General features: G+C 61.4%; 2 protein-coding genes across 9 annotated transcripts in view; one reads left to right on the forward strand and one right to left on the reverse strand.

Moving 5' to 3' along the window:
• Window positions 1–4,990, forward strand: part of SLC6A18 (solute carrier family 6 member 18) — a 20,089-nt gene extending 15,099 nt beyond the window's left edge. For both annotated transcript variants that reach the window (XM_026019160.2, XM_072752671.1), the window contains exon 12: window positions 456–4,990. In XM_026019160.2, coding sequence (XP_025874945.1) covers window positions 456–647 — 192 coding nt within the window. In that variant the 3' untranslated portion in view covers window positions 648–4,990. The remainder of the gene's footprint in view (window positions 1–455) is intronic.
• On the reverse strand, window positions 4,934–24,152 carry TERT (telomerase reverse transcriptase). Of its 7 annotated transcripts, none has more exons than XM_072752665.1 (16): window positions 23,925–24,152; window positions 22,522–23,842; window positions 19,658–19,853; window positions 18,599–18,779; window positions 17,464–17,643; window positions 16,882–17,040; window positions 14,278–14,373; window positions 13,598–13,683; window positions 12,648–12,761; window positions 12,287–12,358; window positions 10,638–10,826; window positions 9,547–9,673; window positions 9,099–9,160; window positions 7,007–7,131; window positions 6,324–6,461; window positions 4,934–5,589 (listed from the first exon to the last, which is right to left on the reverse strand). In XM_072752665.1, exons 1-16 carry the CDS (start codon window positions 24,141–24,143, stop codon window positions 5,561–5,563), a joined length of 3,294 nt encoding a protein of 1,097 aa, XP_072608766.1. In that variant the 5' UTR covers window positions 24,144–24,152; the 3' UTR covers window positions 4,934–5,560. The 7 variants fall into 7 exon arrangements, with proteins under 7 accessions (XP_072608766.1, XP_025874965.2, XP_072608768.1 ...); XM_026019180.2 differs by having other exon boundaries at window positions 4,934–5,840; XM_072752667.1 differs by lacking the exon at window positions 17,464–17,643 and having other exon boundaries at window positions 4,934–5,840.
• Between the last annotated feature and the right edge of the window lie 231 nt (window positions 24,153–24,383).

Below are 24,383 nucleotides of genomic sequence, written 5' to 3' on the forward strand. Positions count from 1 at the left end.
ATTGTCCTATCGATTCACACGCTAGTTCCTCACATTGGTCTTAAAAGAAGTACCTGAAGTCGGGTAGGTGGTGTGACCCTCTCTCAGAGAAAAGGGAGCCGGGCACAGGGCCCAACCACATCCAGCAGGTCAGGACAAGGCCACCCCCAAGTTCGAGCAGCCCCTCCAGCTGCTGGGAGGCTCTTGGCAGAACACCATACCCCGGGCCTTGGGCCAAACCTCACAGCCCCAATCCTAGAGAGGCTCAGCCCCGAACCTGAAACTTCAGGGTGAGGTGTCCTCGCTGCCCCGGGACAAGCCTCTTCCACTGCCCGCCCTGCAGTGAACGAGCCCTGCTGCTTTGCTTCAGGCAGAGGCAGGGGGAGGCAGGCCCACACCACTCAGTCACCGTGACCGAGGCTCAGCCTCACCATGTCCTTCCCCAGATGCTCACCTGAGGCCTCGTGTCCCTACAGGCACGGTTCCCCTCGCTGCAGGAGAAGTCCTACCCAGGCTGGGTGCAGGCCACCTGCGTCCTCCTGTGCTTCTTGCCTGCGCTGTGGGTTCCAGGTGTTGCCCTTGTCCAGCTGCTCGCCAAGCACAGACGGAAGCAGAAGGACACCTGGCAGGACAGGCGCCCAAAGCTGCAGGATGGAGGGGCCTCCTGAGGGCTGGGCTGGGGGTGGCAGGGAGGGCCAGCCTGTGTGCCGCTTGCCCGCCAACAGCCAGACCCCATTACACACTTGCCCAGACCCCAAGGACCGTGGTTGCTGCTTCCCCACATCCCTGCACCCCCCAGACCTGGCTCATAGCACAGCCCAGCTCCATCACCACAGTTTGCGCGGTCTCTCCAGAGCGGGAGAGCCTGGTGTTCAGCTCCTGGTGCCCCGCAGCCTGGGGTGCTACATGATGCTGTCTGGGTGGCCAGATGCTGCACTCAGTGAACCCATCTAAGGGCAGAGGGCAAGCAGGCCCAGTGGTCAAGCAGGCCAGCAGAGTGGCCTCCGAGGAGGCTCCCATCTATGCCCTTTGCAGCTGGGGGCCTGGCACACAAGGGTTGAGGGGATCTGAAGGGCGATCTCCAAGGAAAAGTGGAAGCTATCCCCTCGATGAGCTGGAAGGGAAGTCCCTTTCTGCGCCTGGAGTGCTCAGGTCATGGGCAGGGTCTGTAGTGACCCATACTGACAGGACCTCTCGGGTAGCAGGGACACGGGTCTGCGTCCATGCCCAGGCCCAGGCAACCCAGTGTGTGGGGCGTCCTGACCAAGCCCGTGGCCTGGCCACTCCTAGCCCAGGACAGGTCTTCCCTACATGAGCACAAGGTCTGGCTGGAGCCGCAGCCCGTGTCAGGGCGCCGGCCACTCTCCTGACCTTATTTCTGAGCAACACAGCCCTTTGTTCTTCAGACATTCTCTCAGAGCCTCAAATGTGGGTCTAGAAGTTACAAAAAGGCTGATTATCATTCAGGCTCCTAAGGTCTCCAAAGGAGCATTGACCTCACTCCATACTATGCCCCGCTGCAGCCTCAGTGGGAGGTGCTTCCTCATCCAGCTCCAGCGCACTCACCCCTCCACCTGCCCTCCTGTGCAGCCCTCCCTCCCTCCTCATCCATCCATCCATCCATCCTTATGTCCATTCATCCATGTATCCATCCATCTCCTCCTCCCTCTCCCCTCTATCCATCCATCATCTGTCCATCCATCCATCCATCCGTCCATGTACCCAACCATCTCCTCTCCCCCTACTTCCCTCCCTTCCTCTCCTCCCAGCTCTCCTCCATCCTCTCTCCCTCATCTGACAACACTGTGACTCAGGAACGCTGAGTCGCTGGCTGGGCCCTGATACACGGTGTGCTTCTGACTTGTCCCACCCACCCCGAGACCGTGGATCAAACCTCAGGAAGACCCGGGACAGGGAACCATCCCGAGCGGGGCGAGCACTGTCCAGGGTGCTGAAGGACCCCAGTGACCAAATATCCCGGTCCAGGTGAGCATGTTGGGCTGCCCTCGTCACAGGCAGCCCTGAGCCAAGTACACAGATGCACCTGCACTGCTGTCCCCCTAAGAGAAGCGGAGTCAGCCGAGTGCCCTCCAAAGTGTGCCCTGGGCCCCATGGGTAGTGAGTCCTGTACTTTGTCCCCTGTGCTGTGACCCACGGCTTGTGGCCCCTTCCTCCATCGAAAAACCAGCAAGACCAGTGAGTCTTTCTCCCCCATGCCTCTCTGCCACCCCCTCTTCACCCTGTGATCACCCTGGGTATACCTGGATAACTCAGGATGTTCTCCCCATCTTGGGGTCAACTGATGAGCCACCTGCACCCATAATTCCCTTCTACCATGTCAGGTAATACAGGTTCTGGGATTAGAATGTGCGTGTCTTTGGGGGGGGTCCTTATTCCACTTCCCAAGAGCCTGGGTGGTTCTGAGCCCACCCGAGTTTGGGAAGCCATTTACAGTGTCCAGGTGCCAAGCACCAGCCTGGAGATGTGGCAGGTGAGGACCTGGGGCTGGGGGCGGGGGGTGGCAGGGAGTAACTGCTCAGCACTCTGGGAGGTCCTGGGGGCACCAGCTATGCCTCCTCTTGAACTTGAACTCCATCTTGAACACTAATCTTGAACTCTGCCGCCTACACAGTCCAGGATATGAGCCTTTGTAACATGCAGCTTGGATCTAGGGAAGACCAGGAAACTAGGTTTTATCTTTTGCTTTAAACATCTTATTTTCAAATTCACCCGGAGTTTGGCAGTACACACACTGGTTTTAGAAAGAGATAAACCAGGAAGAGTTGTTAGTGAGTTGAGCCTAACCAATAGGTCTCCTCAAGGCTTTAATAGGTGTAAGAACAGGTGATCCAGAGTAAAATGCCAACAGAATGCCTCTGTCAGAGAATCAGGACTCTGGAGCTTGTGGAGAAGCTCTAGGGTCTGGTCTGTGATAGAAATGCCAGAATCAGGCCCCTGGGGCGTGTGAGCAGGGGCAGGCCGGCGGTGGGTCAGCTCAGGTGCCTGGTGTGGGGTCCTGGTGGTGTCCCCATGCATTGTCTTCCCCACCAGGGCAGGTCAGCCCTCCCTCCGTTTATGATGCTGTGGCCACTAGCATGGCCAGCTCAGCGTGCGGGTTGGGTGGGGCCCCAATCTGCACTGCTCATCTCCGGTGCATTTATGACCGTGGACTTGGGTCTGCCATAAAGCGATCGTCAGTTCAGTCACTGGGACGCTCTGCACAGAAGCAGCAGTAAACAGGGCAATATCCATAAACCCCGACAGCAGATGCATTTATGCCTGGAAAATTTGGGCTACGTTAGCACCAACCCCATCCAAGGTACACTTGATGGCATCCTACCATGTGTCATGTGGCCCCATCAGGGACGTCCTGGAAGGAAGCCTTGGCAACTGCTTGGCTATGGGCCTTCCCGCTGTAACAGGGGACAGGGCTGAGAGGCGGCTCTCTGGCAGCCCCTTTCTTCACAGGCTACATACACCCTGTTTGGGCTGCTCCCTTCTGCTCTCTGGGCAATCCTTGCAGCTCTTTCCATCTGTTCAAGGACGTCAGTCCAGCACCCTGCATAGCACCCCTTCCCTGGCACACTGCAGCCCCCCCTCCCCCCGGTGGTCTGGAAGGACACATGAGCGTCTCCCACACGTGGGTTCATCCTCAACCGAGATGGAGCCAGGGAATAGCTCACTTGTCCTGAGAAAGCACATTCTGTCTCGGGGCACCTCACAGGGGCTGTGTGGCTGAAGTGGCCAGTTAGGTGAGGCCCTGGCGGGGCTCCTGACCCTTCACTTTCAAACAGGTCCCTCCATGAGCTCAGGCCACTTCCCTGGTGGCTTCAGACATGACCCCACAATGATGTCGTCTACCCACCTCCAAACTCCTAACCCTGACTGTGAAGCCGCCACTGAAGCTGCCCATCTTCCCTGCGGCGGTTCTCAGCATGGGTGCCCCTGCCCCCCAGCATCATATTGGAACTCCCTACAAGGGCAAACCCAGGACCCTCCCCAGATTTGCCAAACCAGAGATGTGGGGGAACACCTGCGTGGCTCAAGCCCCCAGGGACAGTTCAGGCTGACAACCAGCACCTCCTCCCCCAGTGCCCCTGAGAACCCCACCTCTCCCAAAAGTTCCATCTGAGCTACCCTGCTGCTGTGGGCTGACCCCCTTCTTGCCACAACTTGTGGGGTCATTCGTTGCCCCCCCCCAAGGTGCTGACACATGATCCTGAGCAGAGTACCACACCCCAACATGGTCCTTCCTGTGGCCCCTCCTACTGTCCCCCCACCTGGAAGGCTCCCAGGTGCACAAGCAGGATCCTTCGCAGAGCTCGCCCCTGGGGACCTGCTCAAACAGCTCTGCCTAGAGTCCATCCCCACAACCCCTGCTCCCAGGCTGAGGCGCTGCTGGCCAACGTGTCTGCACTGCGTGAGCAGGGCCTCGGAGCTCAGCTAAACAGACATGACAGTACGTGAATGAATGAATGAATCCTACAACGGTCAGGATGTGGATGGCAGAGGGACAGGGCCATCCCCAGGAGTCAAAGCGGACAGATGGACATGCACTTCCATCTGCCCAGGTCCAGAGTACAGGAGCAGGAGCCTAACAGCCCAGAGGGGAGGGCCAGGGCTAGACATGGGGCGGCGGGCTACCACCCTGTATCATTACGCCACCATCCGCTCCAAGGAGCCATCCAGGAGATCACGTGGAGAGGGGAAATGCACTTAGCAGGGAACCGTGTGTCCCAGGCCACAGGCTCTTCCGAGGTCCACAGCACAGTAGGAGTCAGCTGTAGGTCGGGTGGATGCCATACTGCACCTGCCCCAGGGGTGCCCTTTACTACCACCCCCCCAACCTCCTCACCCCTGCCCCAGGAAGCCCTGTGGAATCCCCATCAGCCCCAGGACCCTATACATGATGTGCGGACAGCAGCCTAGATCTCTGTAATTATGGGAAATGATATGGATGCCTCACACATGATGTATTTTAATATAAACATGGAAAAGTGGAAACCTCTAAGAGCAAAGGCTTGGTGTATTGTTTCCGTGGCTTTCCAGGATTCACCGGGGCAGTAAGTCCAGGGGCAGGGGGTGGTCCGGGAGGGGCGCCACCAGGATGGCCTGGGAACCCTGTGTGCTGTGCAAGGACTGGGGTGGGGGGAAGAGCTGGAAGTGGGGGTGGAGATGGGGTGGGGTGAGCCAGACACCAAGGCTCCAGGAGGTTGGCGGGGGGTGTAAGGGGCAGGGTGAGGTCATCAGGATGGGCGGGGCTGGGTCTGGAACAGCTGACTGGGCCCTCAGCCTCTGGGGAAAGCTCTATGGGGCACAGACTTTGGACGCAGCTCGGGGCTGACCGGGGGCAGGCACGGCTCCCAGGTGGGTGTGGACGGTCCAGGCCTGGGCGCTGTGCAGGTTGGCGGGAAGGAGCCCACACCCAGCACGGAGCACCCCACGTGCCCCCATGCGCCCTCGGGGACACGTTGCAGTCCTTACAGCCTGGGGCAGTCCCGCAGAGGTGGGATAGGGGGCGGGGGTGAACAAGGTCCACACAGGCTTCTCTTCTGCCCCCTCCTGGCGGTCCAAACCCCAATCACAGGAGGGTGCTGTGTTGCTCTCCCCCTGGAAGACACGTGGGCCAAGCTCTCCTGGGGCAGCCTGGCCAGCAGCTCAACTCTCAGGGCCTCAGACCTTACAGTGAGCCGGCCCCTCCCTCCACGTGGAGGCACATGGGCCAGGGCACCTCTGGGCTGAGGGCAGCACGGGGTATCAGTCCAAAATGGTCTTGAAGTCTGCGGTCAGGCTGGGATCAGCTGCTGCCTCCAGGGCAGCCAGTGTCCCCCTCGGGAGCTGCCGGCCCAGGTGTGCCTTGGCTGTAGGGGAACGAGTGATACATGAATGCCCTGGAAAGTGGCCTCCAGAATGGCCTCGGGACCCCGTAGAAGGCCAGGTGGGCATGGTCTGGGCCCCGGGTACAGGCCAGGCTCCAGGTGCCAGCTGGTATGGGTGGGAGAGAGGTCTGCAAAGATCTGCTGCTGAGGATCCCTCTGCTGGTGTCGGGGCAGCCGGGGAAGGGACTCGGGGATGCGGGTCAGGGCATAGAGGACACCTACCAGCAGGGCTGGAGGGAAGCGGGGCCTGGCCTCTCCCCACAGGCAGGAGGTGAGGTGTGGAGTGACCAGGTGGGTGTGCCCACCCCTCGGGTGACAGCCTGTGACCCTAGGGTGCCTGCACCCCATCATCACCTGGGGCTCCTGGACCCCCCACTGCCTGTCAGACACACCCCCACACAGGGATAGGGCCCTGTCATCACACAAGGGGCACCTCTGGGGCCAAGGGCTCCCCACCCTACTTACCTGCCTGGAGTACCCCCAGGAGACACCTGTAGGTGCCACTGTGACGCGCCAGCTTGAGCAGGAAGGCGTGGAGGCAGAGCCACCGTGCGGCTTCAGAAGGAAACAGGCCAGAGGCGCCCTTGGCCCCCAGGGACAGCCCTGCAGGGACACGTGAACAGGCTAAGGCCCCACCCAGCCCTGGTCCCCTCCCGGAGAGACCTGGGGTCCCTGCCCGCCCTGATGCAGAAGAAGGTGCACAGGCCAGGGGCAAATGGGCAATTTCGTTTCCAGGGCAGTCCCCACCCCAGCACCAGGGAGCCCTGGTGGGGGCGCTTTCTCCACTTTTCTGAAGAACCATCCACAAAAGGGAAAGACCAAGGACCCATGGGACACACAGCATAGCCTGAACTGCAGGCCAACCAGATGCCCTGTGATGAGGCTGAGGGGGGCTGAGAGTGTCTTTGGGGGGATGAGGGGGGGCAGAGATGGACGAGCAGCCACACAGGCCCCCCAGGTTCCTGGGACCCAGCCTCCCCCACCCCTGCTGGTTTGGATTCACACACATGGCTGAGGTTGCAGGGGTTGGCAGGGCAGGGCCTGGTGGGGAGCTCCCAGGGTGCACAGCACCTCCGTGGACACATGAGGTGAGCACCCATGTGACTTCACAAACCCGCCAGCGGCACCTGCTTAGCACCCACGCACACCTGCGTTCCTGGCTTTGAGAAGGGAGTAGCAGCACGACGCGGTGTCCGCGATAATACGGAGGAAGAAGGAGGGATTCTTCCTCACTGGCTGGTTGAATGGAAGCTGGAGCACACACGCATGGAACCTGCGGGAAGGACTCTTCGTGGGAGGAATGTCCCCCAGCTGGGACACGTCCCTGTGTGCACGTCCCTGTGTACGTGTGCACGACTGCCCGGCAAGCCTCTCACCAGGTACCCCATGCTCCTGGTCTCGCTGACCACCTGGAATCATGTGCACTCGTGTCACTCTGACCTCATGTGATAACCCAAGGGAAGTACTTTCCCACCTGTGGGAGACTGGAGCCGGGGTTGGTAATGCACAGACGTCATGTCTGCGGTCCCGGGGTCAGTCTGTGGCTGTGGTCTGGGGGAGGAGCTTGCTCTATGGGTGGAGGACCCTCTCTGGAAAGGCCTCCACTCCTGGACTCACCTACAACACTGCCAGCCTGAAGCGTGCCCAGGGCTACGAGACTTGCCGAGCCTGGCGGGTTCCAGGCAGACACAAGTGCATGAGCTAGTGTCCCACCCAAAGTGGGACACACGTGGCCTCCCCGCCTTAGCTGCTGCTCACAGGCCAGCTTCACATACCACACTCCTGCCCCGGAGGGAATGGGGTCCTCACAGCCTCCCATGTGCCTCGACATCCACATGGAAACTACTGACACGCATGCCCGTGGGTGGAGAAGCCCGTAGCATGGAGCACCTGCCGTCATAGGGCTGCACGTGCTTGAACTGAGAAGCTTACAGAGCCACCCGAGGGCACTTCCCTGAACCCAGGACTCAAACATTTCCTGGTGGGCAGGTATCTGGAGCTGGGCCCCATGAGGGATGGGTCCCCAGGTGGGGGCAGGTGTCCAGAGCTGGGCCCTGGAAGACAGGTCCCGGTGTAGGGACAGGGACGAAGCTGGCCTGGGCACCAGGGTGGGACCTACAGCTGGCTGGGGGATTGGCCTGCCCCTGGCCTTGGAAGCACCACCAGACTGTTTTCCTACCCCCTGGGGACCAGAGAAGCAGGTGAGCATCCACCACCTCCAATCTCGCCGTGTGTGGTGTGTGGGCACATTCGTGCTGCAGAGGTGCGTGGTTGGAGGCGACAGGTTTCAAGGACAGAGGCAGAGCCCTGAGCCCCGTGGGAGCCCCGGCTGAACGGGTGAGCTCTGCACCTCTCGACACGACAGTGGACATGCAACAGGCAGACTCAGGGGCACAGGCCCTCTGGGGCCACAGGGGAGCGTCCTATGCAGCCTGCCCCGTCCCCATGAGACAGGAAGCTCACTGCACAACAAATGCACAGCTCCAGGTTACAGACTCACCACAGCTCCACACGGAAGCCTGGCCCCTTGACCAGCCCCATGGCTCACACGTCCCTCTGTCCTGACTACAGCTGGAAGTTAGCTGCCCCCAGAGCTGCCAAGGGGCAGGTGGCCCTCAGAAACCAGCAAAGCCCGGCTTTGGGTCCCTATGGCTAGGGCGGCCAATGTGATCAGTGGGGTCAACGGCCCAAAGGAAGAAATGTCTCCCCAACCCCCCATCCCGAGAGCTGTTAGGAAGGCTCCACCGCCAAAGGGCCCCACAGCTGTCCAGACACTGTCCAGGACAGAGAATATTCCAGGAGCAGAATGGGCCTCCGACGTTCACATCAGTAGGGCAGGAATGGCCCCTGGGCTGTTTGGGGGCCACATCCCACCACCCCTTCCTGGGGGACATCAGGGGGCCGCGGACCAACACCTGACCCACCTGATCCCCCGTTGCCTGGGACCTGAGCCCTGTGGTGTCTGCACATGCCTTGTGCTCCAGGCCCCGGCGAGGTCCTCGGTCAGTACATAGGAACGGGGACACCCCGGGCCAAGCTGGCCACCCATCACCTCCTGGTGATAGGACGGACACCTCCAATGAAGCAAGGTATACATGTGCACGCACAAGGCTGCTGTGCCAGCCCCTGGAAACCTGGCAAATGACCCAGGACACCGGAGCGCAGGATGCTCTCCTGGGCTGAGGGACAGCCAGGGTCAGACGGCCCTGTGGCCTGTGGCCGTGTGGCCCGTGAACCCACCTGTAAGCCTGCAGTAAGAAGATCTTGTAAACATTCATATAGACCGTGTGGATGCCATTCACCTGAGTCACAAAGAAAGACAAATGATTCAAGTGCCTCTAGAATGTCCTCCATCTCTTGCTTTATCACCAGGTCACAGGGAGGCGGGGACAGCTCCAGGTGGGCCCTGACCCGCTGGAGGGAAGGACAGGCAGGGAGCAACCAGGATGTGAGCGCCAAGTGGCTCTGGACCCCCACTGTGGGGAGGGACCCCGGTGTCCAGGAAGATGGGTGCAGGTGAGGTTGAGGGCATTTGCCTCCACGTGTACACGCGTGTGTACTTGCACATGCATGCACACCCATACACATGGCACACACACATGTGCACTCACACCCATACACGTGGCACACATGTGCCGTAAGGCACACAAGCCTCACAGGCATGGCTCAGCCTGCGGGCTGTGCTCACCTGCAGATCTAGAAACAACGAGCAGCACTTCAGCCGCAAGACGGCCAACAGCTTGCGCCGCATGTTCCTCCCTGGCTTGGCACCCTGGCTGAAGGTGAGGCTCGCGCGGATGGACGTGTGGGCATAGCTGTCGTACAGAGTGGGGGCCCTGAGACATGGTGTCCCCATGCAGCCCACCTGCCCAGGCTGCCAAATGCACAGATGGGTCCCCAGTGAGGGGGTGGGGGTGGGCAGGGGCAGCACAGTGGCTGCAAGGGTGGAAAGAGCCCCGTGGAGACAGGTCCAAGTGCAGACAGGGAGCGCCCAAGCCGGGAGGCCTGAGGGACCAAGGTCAGCCAGGGAAGCCCCGCCCCCACCACAGCGGTGCAATCTGTACTGTTCACTCATCAGGGAGCAGATTCCAGCACCCACGTCCACCGTGAGCTGTCTCTGCCAAGCCAGGGCTGGGCTGGGAGGCCCCGTGACAGCCCTGAGCCACGTGACTGTGTGTGGGGTCAGAGGTGGGCCCTGACCCCACAGGACTCGTGTCCTTGCAGGGAGAGACGCCAGAGATGATGCTGGAACGCAGAGGGACGTGAGGACATAGACCCCGCGTCTATGTGGCAAGGAGCAGCCTGAAGAGGACTCCGACCCGGGGTTCACAGCCTCCACGGTGTGAGGACACAGAGTCTGGTGCAGCGGCCCGTTCGGGGGCATTGTTCGCGGCAGCCTGAGCTCGCCAGGACGGGGTCCCCCATCCTGCACACAGCATGCCCCATGTGCTCAAGCCCTGCTCCCCGGACGGATGAGAGGCACCCAGTGAGGCCACAGAGGGCATCAGGAGTGTGCCCTTGTCCTGAGACTTGTGTGCAGCCGTCCCCAAACCTCCCTGCAGAGCACACCAGTGATGCCGTCTCTTGCCCAGATTCCTTGTACCACAGACAGCCCAGGGGGCCGCTCGCCTGGCCAGTGCTCTCGATCCCAAGGAGGATGTGTTCTGCCCCCGTCTGGATGGGGGGCTGGGCACCCTGAACCCTGACCTCTCGGGATCGCAGCCTTGTGGAGACAGGAGTGAGAGCGTGCTAAGTGGCATCCCCAGTGGGCGTGCTCACCTGGAGTAGTCACAGGACACCTCCAGGGTCCGGGTGTCCAGCAGCAGGCCGCACCAGGGGAACAGACAGTGTGCTGGCAGCTGGAGGGGGGCCGCGCTGCCCAGGGAGCTGTCCTCCACGGGAAAGTTCACCGCCGTCTTCTGCAAGTTGGCCCTGCAGCCGTACTCAGGAACACCTTTGACCAGGGTCCTACAGCACAGGGACCTATCAGCTGCCAGGGGAGGGGACGCCGCCTGGGGCTCTGGGGGCGCTCATTCTGTGCTACGTGGAGAACCCCAGAGAGGCCCCCAAGGATGGCTGGACAGAGCCCCGACCAGGCGCCGAGTGCTCCTTCCCAGAGGCTCCTGGAGACCAAGTGCCAGCACCCGAGAGCCCAGCTCCCACCGAGCTGACCCTACTCATGGGAACAGCAGGTGAGCCATCAGCTCGCGATCCGGCTGCGAGGAGAATGCAGGGTCTGGACGGCAGAGCCCAAGGGACGAGATCCTCTCCGTGACAGCAGCCTGTGTGTCCCATGTGCCACCATGAGTCAGGGTGTCACCAGGGTGTCCTGCTGACACAGTTGACAGTTGTAAAGGAGGGGACTGTCCACAGTGGGGCAGAAGCCCCGCCGGGGAAGGGCCTGAAGCACAGGACCCATGTGTCCCAAGTTGGGGAGCGTCTCCCCACGGATCTCAGACCTGCTGGGCTGCCCATGCGGGCGGAATCCAGGCTGGATACGGGATGTAGGATGTCCCCACCCAGTGGTTCGCTTCCTAGGTGGAACCCTGCCACACACACTCTGAGCCACCTGCCTGCGGCCTGACCCCCAGGACTCTCACAGCAGCAGCGGCGCTGTGCCCCTGGCAGCTACTGGCCATGCGTGGGTACGGAGCTCTCAGGACATGGCCCTGCCCGAGGATCAGAATCTGTCATTGGACTGCACTGCGATGAACTCACATTTGTAGGGAGGCCTGTACCGGGCTGCTGTGTGGACGGTGGCCCTAGGACACACCTGCTGAACACTAGCTCACTCTGAGCCCTGGGAACCCCGTGGGACCCTGTTGGCAGGCTCAGGGTTGGAGACACTGTCTAGATGGGTTTGTCCAGAACAAACACCCCTTGGTTTACAACCTTCTCTTTCCTTGGAAAAGCCACTGGAAAATAAGCCACTGGCCACCTGGGGCCTGAGAGGGTGGGGCCTGAGAGGGACGGCACTGAGGACCACGGCGCAAAGGAAAGGAGCCCTTGTGCCAACTGAATTCTGGCAAAATGCACCAAGCTCCCAAGTGGTCGCTGGGCCCTGAGCACCACCAGTGAGCACGTCGACAGACAGACTCTCCCTCCCACGTGGCCTACAGAGAGGCGCCCCTGGGGAGCTGAACCAGCACTCGGGCCACACTTTGTTCCTGTGTGTGCAGCACAGCCTCCAGGGACGCAGCCCGCCCCCCAGGGCACCACCCATGCCCACCCACCCCCCACCCCAGGCTCGGGCTCCGCTCCCACGGCCACAGCCCTGGCTCTCAGAACCCCCAGAAGGCATGGCACACCGCTCGCCAGAGGCAAGACACCTCGGGGAGCACAGATGCGAGGTGGGCACCGTGACTCGGCGAGTCAGGTCGGGGCTCATGGGCCGCAGGAGCGCCACAGAGACGTGCAGGGACCCTTACCTGAGAAAGGCTTGCGCTTGCGTCAGGTGAGGGGTGACCAGCAGGAAGTCGTCCACCAGGCGCAGGAGGACCCTGCAGCAGAGAGGCACCGAGTGCTGCAGCCAGGGGCCCGACGTTGGACAAACGCCAGCATCCCCGTTCATGTAGACAAAATCATGTAATCCTCTCCAAAGGATCTGGACAATGGCTGACGGGTCTCATGGATGCAGTGGTGGCCAGGGACACAGGGGCAGGGGCGTGGCTGCCACTCAGAAGCCCTGGCTGACCTCCCACAACCTCCCACGTGGCCTCACACAAAGACACGCATGGCCCCGTCCACACCTCGAGGGCCAGGAAGACGGGTGCCATGAGGGATCCGTACCCGTCCTGCTCGATTCCAGGAAACAACCTGCGCTCCATGTCCCCGTAGCACAGACTGCACAGTAGAGTGGACAGGATAGAGCCCTGAGGGACCCCCTGACACTGGATGTAGGACCTGCGGGCAGGAGCAGGCCACGGCGGGCCTGGCGCTCGTGTCACAGACCCCCATGCTTGCAGACCCCCCTCCCACCGACACACAGATCTGGGGGTATGAATCTAGGTTGGGCACAGGCTCCTACAGAGTCCTGCTGGGGGTCTGTTCACACACACAACCGTCTGCACAAGGCACGACTCGTTTTTATCAAGGTCACAGTGGCAGCGAAGTGAGTGGCGCTTCTCAGGGAGGCCTGGGGGCCATGGGTTTGGCTTTTCCCATGGAAACAATTCTCTTGTGGGTTTTTTTTTTTTTTTTTTTTTTTTTGAAACAGTTCTCTTATGACGCGGGTACCGCTGATGGGCGTCCAGGCAAGCTATCCATGTGAAAACCCCCCCTCCCCCCGCCACTGTGCACTGTGGGGGAGCCTTTCAGAATGCAGGTATCAGCCTATATTATGAATATAACCTCACTATTGTGAATGCTCTCACTCCTCCTAACCGTAGTAACAGCACCTCCTTGAACTATGAAACTTCTGATTTCCGGAGCCCAGGGAATGACCCCAGAGAGGCGCCACATCCAAGCTGACCCCTAACGACCTCAGCCATGACCTGAACCATCGGGAGCCCCGCTCTCATCAGCCACACTGGGGTCCTCACGCACTTGCTCACCCAGGGGTGTCTGGTTTTGTTGGCACGAATAAAAAAAAAAATCATCTGCCGGCATTTAGATGCCAGAGGACCTCCCAAACCCTGGGAGCCGAGGGGCCGGCATGCCTATGTGGAATGTGATGCCCCCCAACGCAGGCAGGGGGGTCTCAGGATGATGACGGAAAGGTGCTGAGGACCCCAACTCACTTGCCCCCGATCCTTACGACGTGATTGTGTACCAGACGCAGGAAGAGATGGAAAAGGCTGCTGCCAGCTTCGTTCAGAGAGGAGCTCTGGAAGAAGGCACAGACGTGTGGGCAGGCAGGGCGGCAAGCACACGGGCAGGGGCGCCGCGCTGGAAGCCACACCAGGTGGTCTGTGGCTCCAGCTGGGCTCGAGCCTGTGGACGCTGCCCAGATGGCACGTGCCAGTAAGCATGTGGCCTGTGGCCCCCAGCGGGGCTCCGGTGGCCAGAGAAGACGGGTCTGCATGTCCGAGCCTCAGCGGGTGGCCGAGCTTGTCCCTGTAAGTGGTTCCACAGCCATGTGGGCTAAGCCATCACCAAGGGCCCCGCGCTCATGAGCAGTCCCTGCTTACATGCAAGAAGAACAGGTTTCCTGCTAGATGGTCAACCCCAGGTGAGGTGACACAGCAAAGCCAACTTATCCTCCCACAGGACAGGGCACAGATTCTTCCGGCCTCATGGTCCAACCCGAGGCAGAGGACATCTCTAGCGAACCACAGGAAGGCTGGGCAGCGGCAGAGGACGCGGCTTGGTGGGAAGGCAGAAACGAGGCCAAAGGCAGCACGGTGCAGTCCGCGGAGGCTGCACGGGGCCCCTCCACCCATGTCCACGTTCCTCCCGCGGTGAGCTGCGCCCCCCCCACCTGCTCGATGACCACGGCGTCCCTCAACGAGCTTGTCTCTTGCAGACGCTCCACAAACTGTCTCATGTAAGGCTGCAGGTCTGCAAAGGTGGACACCTGCTGGCAAAGACAAGGGGCTGAGGCAGGCAGACACCCAGCCAGGACCAAGAGGACAATGGTCGTGCCACAGGCCACAGGTCCTGTCCAGGTCACTCCCCGGCAGCTGGTGACAGGCCGAGGAGAGCCACTGGGGTCCCAGTCTTGGGAGAAGTCCCACCTTCCCAAGACCTCTCAGGCCTGTCCGTTCAGCGGGGCTCTCAGGAGGGGGAGTGTGAGCAGAAGGCAGTAGGAGTCAGGGCCACCCCAGCAGCCAGGAGGAGGGACTGGTCTGAGGAGTAGGTGGAGAAATGTCCAAACCTGCAACTACTTCTCAGCTCTGAGCACTGGGCACCCCAGGGGGAAGAGGGGCTGTCACCTGGGGGGGGGGCTCTTGGGTAAGCATGGGGGTGTGCAATGGGGGTGAGGGGTAGGGGAGTCCTCAGGTGAGTGGGGGGGGGCTGCAGTGGGGGTGGGGGGTAAAGGGACTCTCAGATGAGTAAAGGGGAGGTGGGGGCTCCCAGGTGAGTGGAAGGGGCTGAGGTGGTATCAGGGGCCCTCAGGTGAGCACAGGGGCCACGGGGGGGTGTCGGGGGCCCTCAGGTGAGTGCAGGGGGCTGCAGCAAGGTGTCAGGGGGCTCTCAGGTGAGCAGAGGGGGGGTGGGAAGCTCTCAGGTGAGCAGGGGGGGCCCTCTCGTGAGCACTGGTGGCCGCAGGGGTTGTCAGGGGCCCTCAGGTGAGTGCAAGGGGCTGGGGGTGGGGGGCAGGGGCCAGCCCTACATGGTCTTACACCAAACCCTGTCAGACCCATGGGATCCATCAGTCCCACTGTCAGGGGAGCGATGAACCCCTACAGAAGAAAAGTTTTATGCAAAACCTATGCTTTTAATTTTGTACAGGCCGGTATCTCATGAAAAACAAATGAGAGGAGGCAGGCCTGTGTGACCAAACCACAAGATAAAACAACAGAAACAGCAGAGCAGCTGTGACAGGAACCTGCCTCTGGACGAGGCGGCTCCTGAGTTGCCGGGACTTAAAAACAAACAAAAAAATTAGAAGTAAATAAAAAAAAAAACAACAAATAACAAAATAAAACAAAAGAAACAGAAGAAAAAGCGAACCAGAGACCTGGAGCCTGTGAGAAAACCCACGTGGGATTTCCAAGATGGGAGAATGGGACTGCTGACCCAAGAATTCAGGAAATAGGCTTAATGGGTGGTCAGAGGCAGAAAACACGTGGATGGAGGCCAAGACCTGAAGAAGCTCGAATCTACGCCCCAGAAGTCAAGTCCAGCAGCTGAGAGCTGAACATGGGGGCGAAAGCAGCGCCCATTCTAACAGAAGTGCAGGACGTCACTTTGGGGACCAAAAAGGCAAAGACAGTCTAGAATGTGTTCGTGTGCTTGTGGTGCATCCGCCTGACCAAGGACCACACTGGGCGCTATGACACCCTGGGAATCAGGAGCACCCGGCACCCCGCTCATCACACGTGGGGAGATGACTCGACTGACATCTCACCGGAGGAGGCCTCCAAGTGGCCAACGTCTGAAGGGCTCTCGGCCTGCAGCTCCTCAGGAGGACGCCCCATGAGCCCTGGGCACTCTCAGGCCCTAGAGGACACTGCCCCCGGGATGCCAGGGTGGTCACCCCCCAACACTGACCACTCCCCACTCCCCCTCCCGGGCAACACTCCCAACAGAAGCGAAGGCTCTTGTGCATGGGGGCAGTCAGGGGAATGCCCGTGGTGGCCTGTTTGCCCCGCCCAAACAAGGACTCCCCGAGACGTGCGCCCCACCAGCAGCACTGGTGCCACAGGACCCCGACCGTGACAAGGAGAGGGAAAAGCCACATCTCAGGCCCACCCGGAACAGAAGAAAGCAGACAGGAAGGGCGCATGCTGCTTGAATTAGAGACAGGTGAGTCCAGGTAGTAGACGTTGCCCTGAGGGAGTGGGCAGGGGTCTCGGGGGCACGCGTGATTTCCCACATCAACCCAGGTGTTGGCGACCATCTGTGTCCACAGGCACACTGTCTCATTTCGAGGCAAACTCAAGATTCACAAACCACACTCGGGAGCCTTGCCCGAGGCGCTCACATGAGGTTGTCCTGGGAGCTCCTGGGTGGGCTCTGTCCCCTACGGCTGCTCTACTCTCTTCTCCCTTAGCCCTGGCCATGCAGCACACCCAGACCCTCTGCAAGGGCAAGGGCCAGGCGCGGGCTCCCAAGGGACAGCGGGGGGGGGGCATCACCAGAATACGTGGCTGCTGCTGCCGGCACACCTCCCATGCACACACACCAGTGCACAGGGGACAGGAGGCAGCAGCCTGCAGGACGATGAGAATTGACCAGAACACTGACGACAGTGTGGGGTACCTTCCAGGACTGGGGGCAGAAGACGTGCAGCTCAGCACCCACGGAGGTGGGCAAGGGCCTCCAGGGGCACACACACCAGTGCCACAGATGCACCCTGTCATGGACACCTCCAGACCAGACACCCTCATCGTGGGATGCACGCCCCTCTGGGTCTTACGTGTCTTTTGAAGGTCTTGCGGACGTGTCCCCGGGCAGTCCTCTGGACCACGGCATAGTGGCGCACGCAGTATGTGCTTTCCTGAGGCCTGATCACATTGGCAATCACCTCTACCAGCCTGTCCTGAGGGAGGGCGTCATATGCCCCCGTCACGTCCACCTGTGTGGGAGCGATGTGCCTGTTCACAGGCTGCTCCTGTGCTCACCTGGCCCCAGGCTCCCAGGTACTGCTGGTCTTCACCTGCCACTACCAAACTCGGGTGAATCCGACACTGGAGGACCCGGGACACCCTGACCACCCAGTGACTGCCCTGTCTCCGCTGCACACACCTGTCCCATGGCCCCAGACTCAGCACCCCAGGGCAGGCCCGTATCCCCCTCTATACAGACACGTGACGTGGCTCCACCACGGGACGCCCCTTCGGGCAAACCCAAGGGCTGCCAGCCAGCTGCTCCTCCTCCGTCCACTACCCCTGCCGGGACCCAGGCTGCAGGCTAGCTGGCGGAGGGGCTGCTCTCATAGGCCTGACATGCCCAGCTGGCTCGCCTGGGTGTGGGGCGGGGACCAGAACCGGGTACCCACCTTGACAAAGTACAGCTGGGGTGCCGGATTCTGGGCCCGTATGCGTAGCACAAAGGTGCGCCAGGCCCTGTGGATGTCGTCCATGCCCAGCATGGAGGCCCCTAGGAGGCTGGGGCGCCGGGCCCGCTCATAGTTCAGGACACTGAACAGTGTCTTCAGTTGTGAGGTGAGATGCTGGACCTGCAGAGCCAGCCCCGGCCAGGGCAGCTGGGTCAGAGGGCGCCCACCCCAAGGGGGCCTGGGTCAGACTTGCTACCTCCACCTGCGGGATCCCCAGAACAACCCCTGCCTCTGTGCCTCCTAGTCTGCTCAGCACCCCTCAGACTCCGGAAGGGTCGCTGGAGGATTCCCCCCACACCCACCCCAGACCCAGGGTCTCCCCAAGCATCTGTCCACAGCCCTGCTTCCTTAAGTGGGAGCATCACAGTGACGAAATCACCCCAAACACTCAATGGAGCCACTGAAGAGTCAGATCTCTGGTGACAGATGCTGTGATGGGGGGAGGAAACACACAGGACGCTAACCATGGGAATAAAGTCCTGCAGAAGGAGGTGCTGACCACAGCGGGGGGGCCCTACAGGGAGGGGACAGGGGTGCTGACCATGGGGGTGAGGTCCTACAGGAGTGGGGAGGGGTGCTGACCACGAAGGTGAGGTCCTGCAGAAGGAGGCAGGGATGCTGACCATGGGGGTGAGGTCCCACAGAAGCAGGGAGGGGGTGCTGACCACAGGGGTGAGGTCCTGCAGGGAGGGGGCAGGGGGTGTGACCATGAGGGTGAGGGCCTGCAGGAGGGGTTGCTGACCATGGGGGTGAGGTCCCATGTGGGTTGTTGGAAGCCCAACAGGCTGGTGACAGGGGAATAACCTGGTCTTTCTGTCCTTGGCTCATGGATGGGTCACCATCCCCTGCAGCAGTGGATAGCTCTATGCCATGAGAACCTGTGGGTTCATGGAAGCCCCAGCATCTCCTAGGACCAGCCTTCCTACCAGCTCCTCTGCACTCGGGCACCCGGCCCCGTCAACGGTGCTCTGTGCCCCATGGGCCTGACGGGCTGCAGGCCCTCATCTGGCCCCATCTACGTCCACACCTAGTCTGGGGGTTAAGTGCACTTTACTTAGAAAGGAAACAAGTCGACCTTCTTGTCTCTGTGGAATGTTCTGGCTCCCATGATGTAGTCCATATTCACAATCGGCCGCAGCCCACTAGGCTTGGGGAGGAAGCGGAGTCTGGAGGTCAGCAGAGCAGGTCTGGCTTCCCGGTGTCTCCTGACCTCTGCTTCTGACAGTTCTCGGAGATGCACACTATTGAAGTGTTGTCTGAAACAGAGAACCTCATGGGATGCAGCTCGGCAGCTGTGCAGGAAGCCCAGGGTGGGTGGGCCTGGCAGTGGAGAGTGGTGCTCCTCAAGTTGGCAGGGCCAAGCACCCAGAAACCTAAGACGCTGCAGCTGTGGCCAGGCACCTGTAGGCGTGCCCTTCCCCAGCAGGTGCCCAACCACCTGGTTCCCTCCAGCACAGAGCCTGGGAAGCACAGGCTGGAGCCAGACAGGAACTTCGGGCAAGGGCGGGGGGAGGTGGAGACCGCTACAGCCCCCACAGGAGACTGAGCCACCTCTCCACGGACCCATGACCTGCAGCCTTTCCCCCAAAACCACCCACAGCCCGGGTCAGGGTGTCGCCTGGCTGCTGGGGCTGAGTATGCTCCCTGGACTGGCATCCTCAGTAGGGAAGGGCAGTGCACAAGCCCAACCCACCCGGGACTCACACGCCCCCCAGGCAGGGCCACAGGTCCTACGGTCCCCACAAGGAATCTCAAGAGCCACTGTGGATCAGGTGCCACGAAATATTTAAATAAATATTTAATTAAAAATATTTAAATTATTAAACAGCCTGCACCGTCTGTCACCTCAAACCCACGACAAAGGCCTCCAGACCCTCTCCCAGATGCAGGAAGACAGCCCCTGCGCAGCATGGCTCAGGTGGTGGTTTCCATTCGGTATAAAGTTCTCCCACTTCCAAGAGCCAAGACCTCAGCCCAAACTCTGACTTCCCAGGTAAACAAAGGGGGGGTCTCTGGAATCCACGCCCCCGTGGGACCCCCAGCAAGGGGTGCCCAGGGATCCTGGAGCCAGCAAGGTGAGCAGGACTCAGGGCTGTCACCTACACAGGAGAACACACGGCACCGACTAACACACCTGATTCCTATGCTCTGTAACTGGCTCCAGACGCTCTTCCGGTAGAAGAAGAGTCGGTTCTTTTGAAACGTGGTTTCCGTGACATAAAAAAATGACCTGAGCAGCTCAACCACATACGTGCCCATCAACCAGCACAGGAACCTGGCCAGGATCTCCTCTCTCCGACGGTGCTCAGCAGCCGGGACACAGCAAGCTCCTGAAACGGGAAAGACACAGAATAGTCTCAGCCCAGCCCCTGGTGAGCGCGACCCCACCTGCACTGCCCATCGCGGCCACACCGGCCGCTCGGCATGGGCATGTCGGGACTGAGGCACTGTGTACTCGATCCTCAGCTACAGGGATGCATGTCACTAACGACACTTCTACTGATTACGTGAAATGAAGATGTCCTGCGTATGCTGGGCTTCAACAAAAGACGTTATTAGATTTGTTTCCCATTTTGTTTTTTACTTTGTAATGTGGCTTCCAGAAAGTTTAAGTTACACATGCAGTCACGTTGTTTCTGCCGGATGGAGATGACAGGGCTGCGTCATCAGTTCTTATCTATGAGTAGGATGGAGACCAGAGACAGGCTCTCCCTATGGTCACAGGCAGTCCTTAAGCAGCATCACTGGATCCCGTCCTGAATGCCTGGGGTTCCACAGGCAAGAGAGGCAGCCACATGTCCCGCAGCTGGAACGTGCACCAAAGGCCCAAACAGTCCTCCCTGTGTTCCTCTATATTTTATTCTGTGCACTCAGAGAAAGTGTCACCACGCTGCCACAGAGGCCATGGCGCCCATGGAATTGGTGGCTTCCCCATTAATAAGTGACATGGGAGAGACCATAAAAGAGTAGAAAGGGGACCCAAAGACCGGTCTGGGGTAGAGGACGGGAAGTTGAGACAAGAAAAGGGCAGGAGACAAAGACCCTGATTAGATGGCAGAGCTCACAGGTCTTAACACCTGGGCGGACAGGGAAGGAGGGTGGAGGGGGGAGAGGCGCACAGTCCCCCAGAAACAGGGACACAGGGCCCGGCAAAGGCAGGCACACCCGGAGAGGATGCGTCTATCATCAGAGGAAAGAAATCAGATGCTCCAGGTTGGCAGCAACGATGGCCAGATTCAAACTGTGAGGCTCTGGGAAGCCCCACTGAGGCCCCTACAGAGACAGAGGACTCCACTCCGAGGACCAGGGGCCATGGCGGGAGGGGCGCACATGTCGATGGGACAGATGACCGGCGCGGCGCACAGCCTATGAGGAGCTATGTGTGCCCGGGGTAAGGGGATGAGGGCCGCCACCAAGAGCCCATTTCATGATGTCTCATGACTCCTGGCAGCAGATGTGGACAGCCCGGCAGTCTGGCCTCTGGGGATGCGGACTAGTTTTTGACGGGAGTCGGGGGGCTGAGAGGCAGGCAGGACAGTCGCTGTCGGCCCAACAAAGGAAGGGGTGTTCCAGCAGGGAGGGCAGAGAAGGCGACCCGAGGGCCACGCGTACAGAGCTTTGGTGTGAGGCACCATTTATTCAGCCCAGTACGCGTTGGGCAAGGCTATGGTCGTAGGAAGGAACAGCTGGCCAGGGCACAGCTTGAGTGTGCAATGACTCGGAGAGATCCAGGGGCTGGGCCCTCCTCACCCTGGAATGCACCAGCTCTTTCCCATGGGCAGAGCCGGTGTGAAGCTGGGGATGGTCACAGAACTCAGCTCTTTCCGAAAAGTGAGCGGCAGCCTGAGAGCGCAAGGCCTGCGACAGTACATCCCCCACTGCCAGACACCGTCATGGCGCACCCACGTTGTCGCACAGGGCAGGGGGCCACGGGTGACGGGTGCACAGGCATGCCAGCTGAAAGTTCTGGAAAAATGCTGTACAGCATGGCACTTAGTTTTTCGTGTTTCCCGTACACTTAACTATTTGCTAGGAGAGCAGAGCTCAGGCTGTGTTGTTTTCCCACAAAAAAACCCACAAAACCTTACAAGCCCCAGTTACTGGAAGGTGTGCTGTCTGCCATCACCTGGGGAGCTGAAGTGTGTGCCCCCCGCCCCCATCAGAGGCTATCATGACCATGATCTGTAGGGATGGGCAGGGCACGTGGTAACCCCCGCCCCAGAAGGTCACTGTGGCTCTAACGGACACCTCTGCCTCCTCCTTTCATCTAGAAGCCTCAGGCATCTTGGGAGTTTAGGGGAGGTCAAATGGCAAGTTGGCAAGATCTGTCCTGGTTACTGCCCTGCGGGCAGGGGGTCCCGGGGGGGGCAGGGTGGGCACCCGGTGAGCAGAGGAAACTCCACACGAAATCCAGATGAACAAGGTGGGAGGGACGCCACAGCGCAGGTTCCTAGTAAACATCCCACAGAACACCCATCGCGGAGCCCTCTGCTCTCCTCCGTTTCCCGGTGATACTTCTGTCCTTAAAGATGGGGGGGGGGGGGGCTTGGTCAGGAGACCATCTCCCCTCCTTTGAATGTCCTGCCGCGGCATTCACATCTGTATGTTGGCTGACCAGATGTGCCTGGAAGCCCAGGAGGCTTATCTTCCACTCCACAAAAGTGGGTTCCTGTCCTGGCACCCACGTCTATGAGTGGAGCACCATTTCATGGTGGTAAACCCTAAAGTCAAAAAGGGATGATGAACAAGGTGCAGGTGTGCTCGTGAGAGCTTCTGGACGCGTCACCTGTTGCCGTGGGTGTGCCCATGCACATCACACGTGCTCACTGCTTGGGCCCAGGGCGTGCCTGCACCCACAAGCATCTCCAACGTTCATGTAAACGGGAGGGGGAAGGAGGTAGAGACGGATGGTTGGGAGGGAGGGGCCTACCACACTCGGGCTGTGGGCCTGGTCCTTCCTGTAGGCCAACCAGGCACCTGCTCACCTGCACTCCTCACCTGGGTTCCCGTGCAGCCAGGTGCAGTCCTGCACCTTCATCTTCCACGTCAGTTCCTGCAGGGAGAGCTTAGCGTGCTTTCCCAGGGAGATGAACTTCTTCACGTTCCTCAAGAAGCGGCGCTGGTTGTGCCTGGAGCCCCAGAGTCCAGTGGGCACCAGCCAGCACAGGCAGGCCCTCAGGAAGGCATACACCTGCCAGGGGCTGCTGTGCTGTCGGAGGAGCTGTACCAGGCGTCTGGAGTCCGTCTGCTCCTGGGGGGCTGCTACTGGCCTCTCCAGGGGACAGATGCCCACTCCCCTGTGTGCCTGGTTGCCAGACCCCTCCTTAGCGGCCATGGCCCGAAGCGGGCAGTGGGTCCTGAGGAGCGCACGGTAGGGGCACCGGGCGTGGTTCCCAAGCAGCTCCTGGAACAGGGGCCTCATTCGCCAGTAGCGGGCAGGCAGGCGGCGCATCCTGCGGGCGGCCCCTGGCTTCTGGGGCGCAGAGCTCAGAAAGATGGTCTCCACGAGTTTGCGGGCCCCGCTCAGGGTAGGCGGCAGGGCACTGAGCAGGAAGGAGGAGCGCAGCCGCTCCCGGCCACCCGAGCAGTAGAGGAAGTGTTTGGTCTCGGGGTGTGCTGGGTCATGGGGTGCTCCCTGGGGCCCCGGAGATGGATGCCAGGCTGGGGTGGTTGGACGAGTCCCGGGGGGCCCTCCCTCCCAGGAGGCCGCTGGGGAAGCCGCCTCGGCAGGTGTCACAGCGGGAGCTTCGCTGACACGAGGCTGCTGGGCCCTGGGAAAGGACCTGTGGGCGCCCCGCTCTGGCTCCGAGGCCACGCTGCGCCTGGGCCGCTTGGCCAGAGGCACACTGGTCCCGGGGCTGTCCCGGCGCCGCCTCGCGCCCGAGTTCTGGGCCTGGCGTGTGGGTCTGAGGTCCGCCGAGGCCCCGAGCCCGGGGAGCCCGGGGAGCCCGGGGAGCCCGGGGAGCCCGGGCGCCGGGAGCGGCAGAGAGGCGGCGGGGGCGCAGAGGTCGTAGAGCGGCGGCCCGCACACCTGGTAGGCGCAGCTCGGGGCCACCAGCAGGTAGAGCGCGCAGCGCGCCAGCAGGTGGGTGAGCACGTCGTCGCCCACGCGGCGCAGCAGCAGCCCCCAGGCGCGGCTGCCGCGCAGGGTCTCGGTTACCGTGTTGGGCAGGTAGCTGCGCACGCTGGTCGTGAAGGCCACGGGGGGCCCGCCGCGCGCTCCGTCCAGCAGGCCGAAGCCGAAAGCCAGCACGTTCCTGGCGCCGCGCTCGCACAGCCGCTGCACCACCCTGGCCACCAGCTCCTTCAGGCAGGACACCTGCGGGGGCGGCGGGGTCTTGAAGCGCGGCTGTCCCCCCCAGCCCCAGCCCCAGCCCCAGCAGGGTGCCCCCGCGGCCCACCTGGCGGAAGGACGGGGCGGCGGGGGGCGGCCGCGCGCCCCAGGGCACGCACACCAGGCACTGCGCCACCAGCGCGCGGAAGGCCGCCGGGTCCCCGCGCCGCACGAGCAGCCGGCCCTGGGGCCCCAGGCGCCGCAGGAAGGTGGCCAGGGGCAGCACCTCCCGGTAGCGGCCCCGCAGCAGGGCGCGCACGGCGCGGCACCGGGGCGCTCGCGGCATGGCCGGGGAGGGCGGGGTCCGCGGGAGGAAGGGGCGGGCCGGGGGAGGGGGTCCGCGCCGGGGGCGGGGCTCCTGGAGGAAGGGGCGGGAAGGGGCGGGGCGCCCGGGGGCGTGCGCGCCAAGGTGTGCGGAGCCCCAGGAGCGCGTGGGCCGCGGCCGCATCCCCTGCTCTCCGGCCTGGCGGTCGCGGCGAGGGTCGCGGGCGGGGAGCGATGCCGTCGGCCGAGGCTCCGGGGTACC

This window comes from Vulpes vulpes, chromosome 3 (genome assembly GCF_048418805.1).
Source record: "Vulpes vulpes isolate BD-2025 chromosome 3, VulVul3, whole genome shotgun sequence".
Lineage (NCBI taxonomy): Eukaryota > Metazoa > Chordata > Mammalia > Carnivora > Canidae > Vulpes > Vulpes vulpes.

Excerpts from the sequence above, each read along its gene's own strand:
- TERT (XM_026019180.2), bottom strand. The coding sequence starts at position 24,143 with ATGCCGCGAGCGCCCCGGTGCCGCGCCGTGCGCGCCCTGCTGCGGGGC. Across the intron at positions 18,780-19,657 it reads TTACAGAGCATAGGAATCAG|ACAACACTTCAATAGTGTGC; the intron begins GTGTGTTAGTCG and ends TCTCTGTTTCAG. Across the intron at positions 12,762-13,597 it reads GTCGTAAGGATCGGGGGCAA|GTCCTACATCCAGTGTCAGG; the intron begins GTGAGTTGGGGT and ends TCCTGCCCGCAG.